Genomic DNA, 18,370 nt, shown 5'->3' on the forward strand with positions numbered 1-18,370 from the left:
ATTAATGAGCGCGATTACGGTCGTGACGCGTCGGATCAAATCTGCGTGTGTGGGGCAGGTTCCATGAGTGTGGCAGTACGTTTCAGGAACTTGAGATGTGGGTCGCTACGTATCTCTTTATTTCGGCATGGCAGCTCCCTATCGAACGCCTAAATAAGACACATTTTCTTAAACTAGAAATAACAGCCAGAAATTATGGCTCAATATGTTTATTACTAGCTACTATTTCTCAAACTGAACAACAATATTTTTTTTTATTTAACGAGGTAAGACCCACTAAGCTATGCAGCTCTTTTTCAGAAGTGACCTGGCCACAAATGATAGCTCAACGAAGTGGCTTATCGCGTGGAAATTTAAAGCAGGCAAATATTCTCAACACGTGACATGGATTATAAATGTGGAGTTAAAAAAGCGGAGAACCCGGAGAAAAATCCACGTGACCACGGAGAGCGAGAGCGTGCAAACGTGCGTTGGGATGAGTTAGAAATTTGAACGGAGGTTGCCCGTATTTGCGCATCTGCCCTGCATGGTTTGACGCCGGAAACGCCGGGCGTGTTGTGAACGGACACGATGGAATAAGACCAACGGGACAGAATGAGACTGGCGGAACATATGAGACGGATCGTGACGATCGTCTCCAAGGAAATTGAGATTGGCATGTACCTGAGCATAGGAGCATAAACACAATGAAGGCAACAGGCAAAGTGATAATTAACGATTCAATTGAAATCCATGTTTACGCTCATGCGTACATAAAATGGATACCACTTTATGGCAAGTCAAAAGATAGCGGTTATCCTACAGACGCACTCATCCCCCACCATAGGAATGTGGAATTTCCGCCACTGGCTCAGGGCTATGAGCCATCTAAGCAGGACGGCACTCTGACTTTTTGATGTTGATAAACCCCCAGGTGGAGAAGATGGGGTGGGGATGGAAGGGGAGGGAGTGATCGGGTGAATGACTTCATGCCCACGAACCGGACAAAAACGTCAGAACGTGCGATCGCTTGAACATGTGCGGACAACGCGGTGACCACATAGCTCGATAGGTCACAGGTTCAAATGCCGGATAGAGATAACCTCGGCCCATCATCCCTCTTGGGTGAATAGAACATTCTGTGTGGGTTAATAGTGATTGTACTTAGAGGAGACTGGTATCTGTCAGTGGACTGTTAGAATTGAAACTTTCCTCTTACATATTCATCATCGTTTCTATGTAATGTCCACCTGTAATGAGGACGCATGCCACCCTTTGCATGTCCGCTCGCCCACCAATCCACCCGCCCACAAACCCGCCCATCCCGCCACTCGCTCGGTCCCAACCCACCCACCAACCTGCCCACACACTCACCCATGCACCACACTGCCCACCCACTCACCCACCCACCAACCTGCACACCCACCCACTCACCCATCCACCAACCTGCCCACCCACTCACCCATTCACCAACCTGCACACCCACCCACCAACCTTCCCACACACTCACCCACCCACCAACCTGCCCACCCACTCACCCACCCACCAACCTGCCCACCCACTCACCCATCCCACCAACCTGCACACCCACCACCCACCAACCTTCCCACACACTCACCCACCCACCAACCTGCCCACCCACTCACCCACCCACCAACCTGCCCACCCACTCACCCATCCACAAACCTGCCCACCCACTCACCCACCCACCAACCTGCACACCCACCCACCCACCAACCTTCCCACACACTCACCCACCCACCAACCTGCCCACCCACTCACCCACCCCCAACCTGCCCACCCACTCACCCACCACCAACCTGCCCACCCACTCACCCATTCACCAACCTGCACACCCACCCACCAACCTTCCCCACACTCACCCACCCACCAACCTGCCCACCCACTCACCCACCCACCAACCTGCCCACCCACTCACCCACCCACCAACCTGCCCACCCACTCACCCATCCACAACCTGCCCACCCACTCACCCACCCACCAACCTGCACACCCCCCACCCACCCACCCACCAACCTTCCCACACACTCACCCACCCACCACCTGCCCACCCACTCACCCACCCACCAACCTGCCCCCCACTCACCCATCCACAAACCTGCCCACCCACTCACCCACCCACCAACCTGCACACCCACCCACCCACCAACCTTCCCACACACTCACCCACCCACCAACCTGCCCACCCACTCACCCACCCACCAACCTGCCCACCCACTCACCCACCCACCAACCTGCCCACCCACTCACCCATTCACCAACCTGCCCACCCACTCACCCACCCACCAACCTGCCCACCCACTCACCCACCCACCAACCTGCCCACCCACTCACCCACCCACCAACCTGCCCACCTACTCACCCACCCACCAACCTGCCCACCCACTCACCCACCCACCAACCTGCCCACCCACTCACCCACCCACCAACCTGCCCACCCACTCACCACCCACCAACCTGCCCACCCACTCACCCACCCACCAACCTGCCCACCCACTCACCCACCCACCCACCAACCTGCCCACCCACTCACCCACCCACCCACCAACCTGCCCACCCACTCACCCACCCACCAACCCGCTCACCCACTCACCCATCCACCAATGTACCCGCCCGCTGTGTGCGCTCACCACATGATGATGGCGACAATTCGCATCGTCGCTTCATTGAGCGCGTCGAAGAAGGCGGCCAGGATCTCCCCGCTGGGGCCCATTCGGCGAATCACGGAGCCGAACGCCACGCAGAACACGATGAGGCCCAGCACGTTGATGCCCGAGGAATATTCGCCATTCAGACGGTACTCCTTGACCACCGTCAGATTCTGAGCGAGGCGTGGGGGGGGGCAGGGAGACGAGCCGATCAAACTCAGAATCTTTATTTATGCTGGAGAAATCCGATGAGCTATGAAGCTATTTTGTTTTGTTTGGACAGATGTCCAGGTGATGTGTGGTGGTGGTGGTGGTGGGGGGCAGGTAGATGGAAGTCAGATCATTGTTGTTTTGATTTAAAGCTTTCGTGACTGCAGGGATTCATATTCTTGGTTCTTTCGGTAAAGTCACGTATAAGTTAAATAATAAAATAATACAAATATCAAACAATAAAAATTCTCACGACGTTTCGACTGAAACACAAGCAATTATCATCAGGTGTGAAATCCACAGCAAGAAAATGTGTTGTTGTTGTAATGGGTCGGTAAGGCCCCCCCCCCCTCCGCAACCCCACAACCCCCCTTTTAGTTTGAGGTAGCCGGGTGGCTCAGAGGTCCGAGATGCTTCGCAAGCATGGCCGAGGGCCCAGGTTCGGAACCAGAGGCACCAAATTGCCTGCTTAATCGCTGGTGGCTGATGAGGGTTTCTGACGCGCGTGATTGAAACGGGGTTCTCAAGGGCAGTGAGTTAACGGGTCTCAGTCCGGTCTCCAGAAACTTATACGGTAATAATAGTATTAATAAAATGCATTAATCAAGCATACTTCTGCAAGGTACTCAACGCGCTGTACACCACAAAATAAATGAGTTAGTAGATCGTTGGCCAGGTGGAGGAAAGAGCAAGACATATAGCCGCCGACTGAGAGAATTAAAAGCGAGACTAAAGGCGTGTTCAGGCGAGGTTCAAACACCACTCGGCCGGCTTACATCGACCCAGAGACTTACGTAGGGACCTAAAGACTTGTACAGTCATTCCTCGATTATCTGGGTTAATGGAGGGGGGTGGGGCGGTGTCGGGGAAGGGGGCAGGATGACCCAGATAGAGCCAATCCACGCATTATATAAAACACAACACGCATACATTTAGGCGATGCTATTATTTTTTTGTTCACGTATGCCGAACGGGGGTGGCGGGTGTAGGAAGGGCGCCGTCGGTTTAGCGATTAGCTGTACCGGTCCTGGGCCTCCCCTAGGTCGACTCTGCCTCAAATGAGTGGCTGGTGCGGTGTGTAAACGTCGCCACTGGCGAGACAAAGGCGGCCGGGCGTGGTGCTGAACACCCACCGCCTCGTGTGCTGTGCCGGTCTTCATAGGTGCTACTCGCTAACAGACATGCACATTTCACTGGCACGTGACCCCACTCCCCAGTTAACTCTCTATTACGCCTTCCACGGCCATTGCGGTAAGTCAGACGCTGACGGCTGCTCCTTCTCGCCTGATTGTTATGAGGTTTTATCGTGGCACGGATAAAATCCGTTGGGCATTCAATGGCCATTTGTCGATGAGGGAGACCTGGTTTACACCGTAGACACCTGGGTACAGCACACAAAAAAGACCTGCACAAAACAATCCATAAACAAGCGTGTTACACGGTCAGACTCCGAATGGCGAGGTCGTTGCATCAACATGGTGCCACGAGCACAATAAATACGCAGCGCATGCACAGTGATCAAATGCACGCACGCTTGAAAAAAAACATCTGGGCTCCAAAATTGACAGTGGGGCGATGCTCCTCTGGATTTGCAGCCGCGAGAAATTTTGGTTTGAAATTCCACATTACTGTGGAAGGGACCAATCTGTCCACGTAAAAAATAACATCAGTTGTCCATTGCAATTGTGGAATCATTGAACTCATGAAAGTGGCCTAAAATTTCATAGTAATAATTATTATTTAATCCACTTTGTCAATCCACTGCTGGATGAAAGCCTGACCGCAATGGGAGTTGGTTAAAATGTGACTAGGACTGGTTAAGAGATCACTCACTGCTGATGTTGGCCGTGGCCCAAATTCAAACTCATGTTGCTGGCCTTTATAGTGCAGTGCTAACTGCTGTGCCACAACTCCATTCCCATGATTCATAAAATATCCTCAAATTGATCTTCACTACTATCATCCAATTATTCATCATCACCACCAATCAATGAACACAAATGTCATCATCATGTCATAATTGTCATCATGGTGATCAATACATCATCACCATCGCCATCATCATCATCACACATCATGTTGACTATGTCAGAAAGGCACCCGGGCCCAAGGCTTAAACCTCGGCTCTATGAGATGCTCTATCAGTGGTCCAAGAAAACCAATAGCCGCCGTTTGAGACACCCAGCCTGCCCGGGTTATGTCAAAATCCATAAGCTCATTCCTCACATCACTGGGCCGCGTAGAGGAAAAAAAAAAACCCTCCGATAATATAAAATAAACATCAGACACAGATCATTCACGCAACTCATTGATTTTGTCGCCGTAAAGCGAACGAGGCAAGGCGAGCGTTTTTTAGCCCACCAGTGGCCATGTGGACGCAAACGGATGCCAAGTCACGTCACCGCAGATAAGGCGTTTCGTCAAAAATCATTTAAACATCCTTCATAAATTCTGCGGCACGCGATGCGGCGCTCCATTTCATTGATTAACATCGATATTATGCCCACGATACATTCATCAAACGGCGAGCGTATAAAAAAGTAAATCATTTACGAATCGCGAAAATTCAACGCAAATCTCTACGTATGAATAACCACCGTTGAATTCCCATGAATCCGGAAACTCGATCTTAGAAAAATGATTATCAACCTAACTGGGTACCGCGTGCGCAGGATTAGCAAGGCCGGCTACGTGCGGTGCGAGAGAAATTCAACATGCATGCACACGTTGTAGCGGCACATTCGCTCGGCAATCGAAGGAGGAAGACCTTCATCTGAATGGCGATGATGAGATGACTGTAAGAGTAGCCCTTGAAGCGCGTGCCACCTGAGTAACCAGGGGAAGACCTAAGGCAGATGGTGGTGGTGGTGGTGGTGATGATGAGACTGTAGGAGTGGAGGGCAGCTGTAGCAACAGCTGCAGTATCGCAGTAGAAGTAAGCAGCTGATGCAGTGTCAGTAACGGCATTGGCCATGGTGACACATTGACCTTGACCGTGACCTTTGGCACCGGACTGCCATTAGCGCCGAGTCGCGGCGAGCGAGGAGCTGCCCGCCCCTACTGGACATCTGATTCCTCCTGCAGTATAAATATTCTGATTCTGGACCTGGTCTCGGTGACACATTGACCTTGACGGTGACCTTTGGCACCGGATTGTCATTAACGCCGAACTTCGGTGCGCGGCTCGCGGGGGGTGGGGGAAGGGAGGTGGGTGGGGGGGGGTCCCCACCTGGCCAAGTTGCTCGGCGAGCGTGGAGAGCGCCATGGAGAGGGTGGTGGTCACGGGCGACGCCGTCGAGTTGACGATCACCACCTGGGGGTCGATCTCCGAGCGCCGCGTCCTGTACTGAAAGGCCACGGCGCAAAGACAGAGACAAAGATCCTCGTACAGCCCGTGACGGACTGTTGCGGCAAGTGCTGTTAGCGAGCGGCACTTATGAAGGCCGGCACGGCACACGAGGGGGTGGGTGGTTGGCCAGCACCATGCCCGACCACCTTTGTCTCCCTGGTGGTGATGTTTACACACCGCACCAGGTACTCATTGAGACTGAGCCGACCTAGGGGAGGCCCGGGACCGATTCAGATAATCGTCGCCGGTGTTGACCGTGAGCGGGAATCGAACCCGGATCGCCGGGTTCGTAGCGCAGCGCGCTAACCGCTGCACCACCGTTCCCCCAGGGCACGGCAGACAAGATGAAGGAGACGCCCTTGCCCGGTCCTACACGAGGGTGGACCGCTGGAGTGACATGGGGATGGGGTCGCCGGGGTCGCAGGAACGCGTGGAGTTGACCAACTTTCAATCTCTAAACACGCTGGCACTGCCCACGCACTCGCGCGGGACGCACGGCCATACGCACTGCGTACGCGTGGAGAGGTCACGTCAAAGAAGAGGGTGGTAATGATGGGGCTCAGGGGTCGTCTGCACCCTCCGATTGGCACAGTTGGCTACGTACGGCGCGAAAGAAGTGCAACATACATACAGGTGTACAGGCAAGTTGGTGGGTGGATCTGGTTGTGGCTGAGTGTATTGCGGTGGTTGAAATAAATAATAGAAGTTACATGGTGGTCAAGATGTCTTGTGACCCCCATTTAATTCTCTAAAACCTTATTTTTTTAGAATATTTTTTTATGTAAGGTTTATTTAAACAGAAATTAATATGCAAAGGAAAAAAAATATTGGGGGTGAATTAAATGGGGGTCACACGACATCTGGACCACCCTGTACAATTTCGACTTGGCGAGGTCCTTTCATACGTGTGAATATTTGCCACCGCCTACGAATGACCTCTCACGACTGGATACCTTGCCGAGCAACCGTGCGTGTGGCGAGATGTGATCATGACAGGGGGGCAGTGGGGGGGCGGGAGGGGGCGGGGGGGGGGCCGGGAGGGGGGAGGGGCCTTACCTGCTGAAAGCAGGCCTGCACCAAGTTCTCTGGAAACATATTCCTGAAAAACAACAGTGACATTTAGCGACTCCACCTCCTTCATGGGGAGGGAGGGGGTGGTGGCGCATCCGCGCTTTCCCGGTTCGAACCTCACGTCCGCCCTTGGATAATGCTGGCAAACGAACAAACTTTTTGTGCGGTGCCGTAAGAATAAACTTTCTTTTTGCATAGTTTCCTAAATATTCCTCCAAAACAGCCCCGCAAACGACCAGTCGTCAAAACGGCGTAAAAATTAGCAATGTGAGTCACGAAAAAAAAAACTAAAGAGAGCCGCCAATGAGCTCCTGACGGAAGAGAAGCCCTGTCGCTCGCCACCGGGGTAAAGAAACCAGCAGAGGATTCAAAAGGAAGACGAGCAGACGGCCGATGTTCCAGATGGGTGCCCTGCCGTCGTCGCGGACGCCGCCGCTGTGAACCACCTCGCCGTAGCGACGCGATTCCTAGGGACCGCTAATTCCGCGGGGTAGAGGTTTTTTTACTTTTCTCCAAACAATTCTGGCCGAAAACAAAAAAAAGTGGAAAATTACTTTTCGATTTAAAGCTTTCGTGACTGCAAACGTCGTGAGAATTATTTTATTATGTTTTATTTTTATTATTTTATTACTTCCCTTCTACGTGACTTTACCGAAAGAACCAAGAAGATGGAAAATTACTCTCTGAGATACATAACAACTTCAACCGAGAGGATGGGTACAAACTGAGCAATCATTGGAAGGACGTTGTTAACCAGGTGAAGTCTTAACTGACTGTGATGTTTCCATCCTACCTGCCTATGTCAGCTGTTATTTCCGACTCACTGTGTCTCTCTCTCTCTCTATATTCCTCTCTCTTGGATCTCTCATGCTCACATGTCCTTTGCATTGCACTCTCATGCCTTTGGATTGCCCTCGTTGAGGAGGCCGCTCTCCTATCTTATAGTGACATGCTAATTTCTCACATTAACATCACTAGCCCCGGCCACTTCTTTATAACCCTTGAGCTACACCCATTTCAAACCTTTTAAAACAGTCTGCCTCAGCAGCAGACCATGCTTTCCCACCTGATGACAGACGCTTGTGTTGCGCCCGAAACGTCGTGATATATTTTCTACCTACGTGACTTTACCGAAAGAAACAAAGAGTATGGATTCCTGCAGTCACGAAAGCTTAAAATCAAGATTGGGTAAAACCACATCGCAATATTGCCTTCCCTCCTATTGGCAGGCTACGCCTGTATGCGGAAACATAGCTCCTTTGTGATATCCTCATGCTATAAGAATGAAGTTGACTAATACTAAATCCGCCAATAATTACGATGTATTATACTGCAGCCCTGTACACCTCTTGCGAGGAAGGCGTGGGTTTCTAATTGCGTGGTTGCGGTTATAATATTGGCTTTAGGTCAAATTGGTCTCCCTGCTCAAACAAGTAATTGGGTCGTGCCAATCTCTGCTGGTGGCCATAGGCCAACGGTGGAAATTCCACGTTCTCATAGCAGGGGCACAACAGTCTGTTCCCGTGACAACAAGCTGTGTGCACTGTTCAAACGTTGCAACTGGACAATGAAAATGACACAACACGGCCTGCTCCCATGAATAATGTCTTAAGGTCGTGATGACTGTGGGGAGCAAGATAGTGTTGTCAAGGCGCCCTTCCCCCCTCCATCCCAGCTTAAATAGTCGCTCCAAGCCTGGGGTCAACCTGTCTCATCGTCCTTTTAGCGTCAGTAAAATCTGGGCCACTTCTTCTTGGTTCTTTCGGTAAAGTCACGTAGAAGGGAAATAATAAAATAATAGAAATAAAACATAATAAAATAATTCTCACGACGTTTCGACCACAACGCAAGCAGCCGTCCTCAGGTGAAGACCAGGTCTGTCGGGGAGACAGCGTCTGAATGAAACACCACCACGCTCACCACCATCATTCAGACTGTCTACTCGACAGACCTGCTCTCCACCTGAGGACGGCTGCTTGCGTTGTGGCCGAAACGTCGTGAGAATTATTTTATTATGTTTTATTTTTATTATTTTATTATTTCCCTTCTACGTGACTTTACCGAAAGAACCAAGAAGAGCAAGAGAGTGGATAAGTGGAGCATAATGAGGATTAAAGAGCATCATCCTGCCGCTGTGCCGAGCAATGCTGCAGCTGCAGCTACCACCCACTGATAGTGGTAGCGGTGATGATGTTGACGATGCTAATAATGGTCATGCTGATGAAGGTGACGATGGTTTTGTGGTGATGTACAGATGATGACAACAACAACAATTTAGATGCGGTGGTGAGATGTTAACTACCTTGCCTGGTATACAGGAGGTCGTGGGTTTGATCCCGACCTGACGCCTGTTGTATATTCGGAGTGTGCGTGGTCATGTGGATTTTTCTCCGGGTCCTGCAGTTTTTCACTCCATATTTAGAATCAATATTCGTTTAGAGTATTTGTCTGCTATAATAACAATAATAGTTTACAGTTCACAGACTCATGTTAATTGGGATGTATGGACATATTAATGATGACGATGGTGATAAACGAATCATGGTGATCACAAGACGTGTTGATGATGACAGTGACGATTGTGATGACAACAATGCTGCTGCCGAGTATGACGCTATCAACGACAACGATGGTGACGACGACGACGACGACTTGATTGCCGACCTGACGAGGTCGAGCAGGGTGTCCACCGTGGTGGCGTTGGGGGTCGAGCCGGTGCGGTCGATCTCGTCGGTGCTCTGCGACACGCCGGGCTTGATGAGCAGCACCAGAGCGATCCCTGTCGGGCAAGCGAGCGTGAGACAAAAGGGCGGTGCCCCTCGACGCCGGGCACGGTACGATGCCGCCGCGACCCCCGGTACCGGCACCACCATCCCCCCAAAGCCGTATCGGTCAGCTCAGATACACAGCGCAGTGCGATAACCACTGCGCCACCGCTCCCCCATGGTGATAAACTCTCGCTGTTGAACGTTAAATTACCTCTTTGCCCTTCTTCCATCTCCATCCCAATCATCGTCGTCATCATCATCAGCCACGATTCACTGCCAAATGAAGGCATCGTCATCGGCCGCTGGGTTAATAGCGCGGTGCGCTAACCGCGGTGCAACCGTTCCACCCGCCGGATCAATGCCCCGAGACAAACAATAGCCCCTGTGAGAGACACGCAGCCTGCCCCATCATTTACTTGACAGATTGTGCAGTATTTATGTAAATTAGTCATCGCTCCCTCCTCCCAACCCGTGAAAAAAGCACATACTTGACTCACATAATGTGATGCATAACATTGTATCTAGCGCAGCGGAGGGGCAGTGGTTAGTGCACTGCGCTAAGAACCCGGCACTCCCGAGTTCGATTTCCGCTCACAGCTAACATCAGTGGCTGGTGACATCTGAACCGGTCGGGAGCCTCTCATAGGTCGAACCAGCCTAAAATGAGTACCCGGTGCAGTGTTTAAAGATTGCCATTGGGAAGACAAAGGTGGCTGGGCGTGGTGCGAGCCACCCACCCCCTTGTGTGCCGTGCCGGCCTTCATTGGTGCTCGCTAACAGCACCTGCTATTTGTGTATAGACACTGGGGAGACAAAGGCGGCCGGGCGTGGTGCAGTCACACCATCTCCTTGCGTGACGTGTGCCACGTACCAGCCTTAATAGGTGCTCACTAACAGCACTCAAGCCAATAATCTGTTGAAGACTACACGATGTTTCTTTGTCTCTGTCCGTGTATTTGAGTATGCCTGTGTATGTGTCTGTTTCTATCAGTGTATGTCCGTGCGTTTGAATTTCTATGCGCATGTGTGTGCATCAGTATGTCTCTGTGTGTGTGTGTATCTGCATACACTTCACGTGGCCTCAAGGTGCACATGTCCTGGCACAAGCGTCGTGGTGACGTCACCGCCACTTAGTGGCGAATGGCGGTTGTTGTTGTTGTTGCATACCCAATAGGACAGCCAGGACGGTGGTACTCAGGTAGTAAGCCACCGCGAGACCACCAATCTTCCCTGAAACATTGGAATCCAGAGACGCCAATCCTGCGACAGATAAAGGGAGAGAGAGGACACAACAGTTACTATGAACCCTTTCCCGTTCCGATGACGTACGTCATCAAAACCAAACCGGAAGAAAAACTAAAATAAAAATAACTTTATTGGTACCGAGGCTCCCACAGGGCCATGCGAGAGGGCATGTGGCACAGTTTGGCGCCAGCTATCGTAGAGTGTGTTCGTGTAGCTATGGTTATCTGCGGTGAGTACAATGTCTTTAAAAGCGCTAAGCCGCTTGCATGTTCCGAGACTTAGCGGTGAACGAGACACCCACCCTGCAACTTACAGACGTCTCTTAAAGCAAGATGTCTATAAGGGTTAATTTAGTATTGCTAATGTTTCGATTTAAAGCTTTCGTGACTGCAGGGATTCATCTTCTTGGTTCTTTCGGTAAAGTCACGTAGAATGGATATAATTATTATATTATATTTTATTATGTTTTATTTTTATTATTTTATTATTTCCATTCTACGTGACTTTACCGAAAGAACCAAGAAGATTGTTAATGTTATTATTTAATGCACGTCTCTCCATTCACCAGGAACTCAATGATGTCAATCACCACCGCTTGAAGGCACGCAATCCCTTTTTGACCCATTCGCTTAAACCTTCAACAATGCAAGCTCAACCCCGATGAAGCTTGGAGAGCTGGACTCGAAAAGAACTCATGAAACAAACACCTTGTGAAAGACCCAATGCAGAAGATCTTCCACGAAGCTCATTGTCCACCCTAAACCGCATCCAAACAAACCACGGCAGTAGATGCGGATACCTAATGTGGTCATCCAGAACAGACCATAAAAAATATAATGACGCAATGCCCCGATCCACAAATACAAAGGAGACATCACGGCGATACACTCCGCTTACTGCTGACGCGGATATATGTGCCTTGACCAACTGAATGTGAAATTGTAGTTGTTGTCGCTCTGCATCTTCATCAGCAGCCGTAGGAATGAAGTCGCGCAAAGCCCTTTTGAACCCAGGCACGTAACCTTTGACAACGCGACTTCAACCCTGATGATGACGAGGCTTGGAAGGCCGAAATGGAGTTCACAAGAGGTCACAGACAAACGCCGGGACCCGACGCGGAAGACCCGCGGCTCGAATGTCCGCGAAGCTTCGTGGCCACAACCCCTGGCACCGCATCCGCACACGCACCATGGCAGCAGCGGTTGCGGCTACTTGAAGCGCAATCGGGAAATTAAAAACTGTCAGGCGGCGTGCGACAGCTGCGGTCGCCACCCAGAAGAGAACCGTGGAACGTAGAGCGGCTCAACGCCTCGATTGACAAACACGAGGGAGGAGGCATCATCACCACAACAGCGGCGGCGATGCACTCCGCTGCTCCTGACGCAATTATCTGTCTCAACCCACTCGAAGTGTCAAATTATAGTCGTCGCGCGACACGAACATGAGCCGTACGGAGAAGGATATTTAACGATATTAATGTTCAAAAGGAGGTGGGGGGGGGGGAGCGGCGCAGTGGTTTACGCAGCGTGCTATGAACCCGGTGATCTGAAGCTGCTTCCCAACCACAGTGGGGAGAGACGTCACGTGGCGAGTGACGCATTTGAGCCGGTCCCGGCAGCAACCTGTGCTGACCGGCGTGCTGAAGTACGGTCAAGCGACGACCTAAAGACCGACATGGGCATGGGGAGAGGGCTTCATCCGGGAGTAGACCGATAAAAGACTGCAATAATTATTAATACAAAAATGTTAAACTACAGTTTGGCTGTGAGACGGAGAAACTCGTTCACCTGCCTGCATTGCTGGAGAGATTGTTGTCCATTGTTTCGAATTCTAGGCCCTCAAAGGACGCAGTACGGACAGAGGCCTATACCACCACAGTGGCCAGATTCTAAACATTACGCTCAAATGCAATGGTTTCTCTCTACGAAACATGATATTATTGTTGTTGTTAATGGGATATTGGAAATGTCCAATTGCTATGCCGCGGTAGTGGTTAGGACGCTGGACTGGCAATCAAGAGGTCGCCAGTTAAATCAGAATCAGAATATTGATTTATAATTGAGGAATCCGATGAGCTCTGAAGCTCTTTTCACAGACGTCCAATCTCCCGTCCCCACCCTGCCTCTGTCCACCCAGCGATGTTAATTGGCTCGCCACTCTGAACTATAAACTATTTTTAGTTTACCAGGTAAGGCCCACTGAGCTATGTAGCTCTTTTTCAGAGCAACTTGGCCACAAATGACAGCCCAATGAAGTGCATTATCACGTGGACATGTATAGCCAGCCAAATACCCTAAACGCTTGTTTCTAAATGTGGATAAAAAAAATACGGAGGAGCTGGAAAAAAATCCACGCGAACCACGGGAGAGAGAGACACTGCAAACTCCAAATAATACAGCAGGCGTCAGAGTCGGGATGGAACCCACGACCTCCTGCATACCAGGCGAGGTAGTTAACATCTCACCACCGCCAGCGTGTGATGGGCTCGATCAGTGTGTTGGGTTTAAAGCACGTGGTGGGGTAAATTGTGGGTACTTCCATTTCTTCAAAGGCGTCAGGCGAGCATGGATGAGTAGGCCAGCCACACACCCTCCAGAGGGGCTATTCTCTAGCTGCCTCCAGGTGGAGGCCCATTCTGCCAGCAGTGGCGTGAGCAGGACATTGCAGGGCTGCACCTTTATATTTCCCATTAACGCTAACAAGCGTTAATTCACAATCAACGTTTTTGGGTTTAGATCGCGTTATTTATAAATGTGTCGTAACCCTCCACCACCCGACACGGCCAATCAGTAAAAAAGTGTCACGTTGACAAAGACAAATAGTTCACCGGTGGGCTAAAGCAGTGAACTATTTGTCTTTGTCAACGTGACACTTTTTTACTGATTGGCCGTGTCGGGTGGTGGAGGGTTACGACACATTTATAAATAACGCGATCTAAACCCAAAAACGTTGATTATGAATAACATTGGTCGCGAAAGCCTACGTGTTAAACTAAGCGTTAATTTGCACGAGTAGAAATTCTAGTTAAAGTAAAAAAAATTAACCCGGAAAAACAAAGTTTTTCACTATAAATCCTTTATATGCGTGGCGGCTAGAGTCCTCTCGTCCTCTGGCTTGAGATGGCTGCAACCTATGGGTCAGATGATTGCCTGCCACCATTAAGCAATTGGTAATTAAATATAAAAAAAAAATTCCTAAAAAGTGTAAAGTTATGGAAAAAAAAATTCACGAAAATACATTGTCACGCACAACGAGTCTGTGTGCAAAATGTCAGCTCGATTGGATCACGGGAAGTGGGTTAAAAAACGACCGAAAGATTTGCACGGTCGTAAGCTCGCAAGCAAGCAAGCAAGTGAACTTAATATAAAGGATTAAAAAATTACGTACTTATATTTACCGCAGCATTTCCCCAACGCAAAATTTAAATGACATCACTCTCTCCGGATCAACCTTTGAACTTCCCTCGAGGCAATGAACGTGAGTGCACGAGTGTGGGTGTGACGCTTATCGGTGACTTATTGCAACGCCTGCAGTTTGTGCCGAACACCCAAACAATTACCTCTCACCATCACTCCCTCCTGCCCCTGCCTGTATATCACGTGGAAATTGAGGCCCTGATCGAATCTAGGGTTAAACTCTTGCGCACCGCACATGCACACGCGTGAAGACAAAGGTTCCCCGTATAGCCTTCATCAGACTGTTGGGCAAGTGCTGTTAGCGAGTACCTATGAAAGCCGTCACAAGTGCGCGAGGGGGTGGGTGAACAACACACACGTCTGGCCACGTTTGTTCTCCCCCAGTACTGAAATTTGCACACCGCACCAGGTACTCATTTAGGTCTGAGTCGACCTAAGGGAGGTGCAGTATTGATTCAGATGTTTGTCATTGGTGTTGGCTGTGAGCAGGCTACAACCTGGGTCAGGGACTTCGTATCACAGTGCGCTAACCACTGCACTACCGCTCCCCGTGAGTACGCACACACACATGCATATGCATGTGCAGAGACACAGGCACGCAGGAGACAACACACACACACACGAAGAAAAGCACACTTCATGCTGTACATAGAGCCACACGCACACACAGATACTGACAAAAACTAACACGCAAATACAAACATCCCCAAGATAGCCTTGAACAGACTGTTGGGGCAAGCGCTGTCAGCAAGCACTCACAAAACACACGTAAACACGGACACACACCGACATAGAAAGAACAATCCCCATTCGCCACCAACACCACAGTGCTTGTGCCAGGCTAGGGACACTTTGAGGCCAAGTGAAATGTGGAAGTCTCGTTGATGCTAGGCAGCTGAAGGGAGAGACCCAGGTGTTATGGGTTAACTGAGCGAGATGACACGGCAAATGCGCCACCTGTCCTACCAACTGCGCCAATGAGCACATAACCCTGCCAACTGGCACAACTGCCGCAGTTGGCACACGCAGAGACACAGGCACACAAAGACAATGGCACACACATACTTAAAAACACAGAAACCGTGACTTCAATCCTGTAAAGCATCCAGGGTGGTGCGGTTAGCGAGCACCGAGTTGCGTGCACATCATCAAACTTAGATACTTGTCCCTGCCATATGAATGGAGAATTTCCACCAAATGGTCCTGGGGGCAAACAACCGGAATTAGCGCCACCCAATATGCTGACTTTGTCGATTTAATCGACAGAATGTCTGATCGTGCAAAAATCATCACACTAAATGTATTGTCACGACATTAATAGTCGTTCGGTAATACAAAGCAGGAAGAAAACCACGCAATATTTATTTAACTGCTCTTGTTACAGACAATGTGGCAATAATGATAATATGAATGCATTGTTACTGAAAATACAATTGTGATTCATGAACCGGTTAATTTCTTACGTTATTAATACTAATGAGTCTATTCACGAAGCGTCCTTCATCAAGCATCTCAGAGCGCTGCACAAGACAGGCCCAGTACAAGATCGCCGTATGGATGGCACAAATCTTCTTCTCAACCACAGTCCCAGTTTGCAGACGTGGGAGCAGTGAGTCTTGGCATGAGTTTCCGCGTCAATAAATTGTTGCTGTTTCTTCTCGTAAGGGGCCCTTACTCAGACCTGTTCAACAAATACTACTAAAGCGTTCTTACTTACCAGAAAAACTCAACGATGGAACAAAAATTTTTCGTCATAAATGTAGATAATACATTACTCGATGACAAATGCATTAGTAAATACTGTGCTTTTCTAAATAACACATCCCTGCTGAGGGAGCTGGTAGGAACGTTGGGTTGCTCGGTCAATGGCCAGGGTCAACGACGGCGTGGTGTATTCCGAAAATATGCCCGACTGTGAGGGCGGGCACAAGCCGGCGTGAGTAGGTTAAACGTTGAGTTTTATAAGGGCACCACGGGGTGACCAGCCCCTCCCCACCCAGTCCCACCCCTCCCACCCAGTCCCACTCTCCCCACCCTCCCCACCCAGCCCCTCCCCACCCTCCCCTCCCCACCCAGCCCCACCCTCCCCACCCAGCCCCTGCCCACCCTCCCCTCCCCACCCAGCCCCACCCTCCCCACCCAACCCCTCCCTGCACGACGGACGGACAAACACAATAATCCCCTGTGGGCTGGTGTAACCAGGAGGTTCCTACCAGTACAATGGTGTTAATGTCTCACCGTTATGATAGATTTAACAAAGGAATAGTATATTCCCAGACCTGCTTACGTTCTCACGAATCCATTACCCAGAATCTTCACGTACCTGGGCAATCTCACGAATTTGGAAGAACCATTTAGAGACTTCAAACGTATGGCTAATCAATGGCATAATCACGAAGTGGCTTTTTACTGCGGCATAGTATGTCAACCAATTAGGGCTGCAGTTCAGACGGAAAACAAAAATTGTCCACCTCTCTTGATTCTGGAGAAATGCTCAGAAATGTTCCCCGTTGTCAGCCGTACAGTTTTCTCTCGCCGTTACGCCTGTTTCTTTTGTGTATATGCGGCGGCAGACCAATTTCTGCCCAAAATTCGCTTACATGCGGTTCGAATTCATTCGTGCGTGGCTACGCGGTCGGACGCGGGACCATATTGTCTGTGCACGGTGCACTGCTACTCGGCAGGTAGATTTCTCGCGCAGGTGCATTGTGGGTTGGGTGACTGGCGCAGTCCACGCCACGTGATTTTGCTTTGCGTGCCCCCCTATTTTTTGGGATGCATCTACCGCACTAAGCGAGGTAAATCTGTACTCAAGCTCAATATTTGTTACCCACGCTGAGACGGTGATTATGTATTCAGGTTCTTGTACGTGTCAAACCGCCGCATTTATTCCATCAACTACAGGTGTGCCCCTGTGCGGCCCTTGTGCCAATCCACTGCTGGATGAGGGCCTCCTCCACACCGTGCGGGACATGGCAATACTTCACCATGATAGTTAATAACTTAGTACATTTATAGCGTCTTGTTAAATGACTCACAACGACACGTTGTAACAAGTCACCTGCTGACACTATATTGCACCTGTTTTCACACCAGTCGTAGGCACTCCTGTAACGTTCTGTATGGTCACATACACTTGACTTCTCCCCGCTCACATCTATTCTGCAACCACACTTATTATGCACTCAGCAGCTCTGCACACAGTAGCTCTGCACACAGCAGCTCTGCACACAGCAGCTCTGCACACAGCAGCTCCGCACTCAGCAATTCTGCACCGCTGCCCTCGACTACGCTCCCTCAGACCCGCTCACCCGTCTGTCCCGGGCGGGGGGTTCAGCCAACACCCGCCCGGCAACGGCGTGAGGGTTGAGGTCCCGTTGACGGCTTGAGCGGCAGCGGCGAGATGTCTACACTCTTCGTTCCCGGGCAACTCGCACACTCCCCTTATATACCCCTCCTCATTCCGAGTCCTCACCTGCTCCCCTCAAGCTGCCGCCAGCCCGGTGCCTGTTGCCCCATTAATCCCTCACCATCACCCCCCATCTCCCGTCTCTCCGACGCCAACCTCCGGTCACAGCGTATCCACCTGTTCGATCTCAGTTGCACCCGCTTCTCCTCTTAATTACTGGTGGTTTGTCGGTGCAAACCTCATGTTACAACGCA

The 18,370-nt window shown here is 50.4% G+C and overlaps 1 protein-coding gene across 1 annotated transcript in view; it reads right to left on the bottom strand.

Annotated features, from left to right (window-relative positions):
• Positions 1–18,370, bottom strand: part of LOC133352077 (excitatory amino acid transporter 3-like) — a 45,350-nt gene that overhangs the window by 16,302 nt on the left and 10,678 nt on the right. The window contains exons 3-7 of the mRNA XM_061567820.1: positions 11,214–11,306; positions 9,943–10,057; positions 7,264–7,306; positions 6,088–6,204; positions 2,631–2,821 (exon numbers count right to left, since the gene is read on the bottom strand). Of these exons, the coding sequence (XP_061423804.1) occupies positions 2,631–2,821; positions 6,088–6,204; positions 7,264–7,306; positions 9,943–10,057; positions 11,214–11,306 (559 nt within the window). The remainder of the gene's footprint in view (positions 1–2,630; positions 2,822–6,087; positions 6,205–7,263; positions 7,307–9,942; positions 10,058–11,213; positions 11,307–18,370) is intronic.

This window comes from Lethenteron reissneri, chromosome 39, assembly GCF_015708825.2.
Source record: "Lethenteron reissneri isolate LAM-NWPU_2019-01 chromosome 39, ASM1570882v1, whole genome shotgun sequence".
Classification (NCBI taxonomy): domain Eukaryota; kingdom Metazoa; phylum Chordata; class Hyperoartia; order Petromyzontiformes; family Petromyzontidae; genus Lethenteron; species Lethenteron reissneri.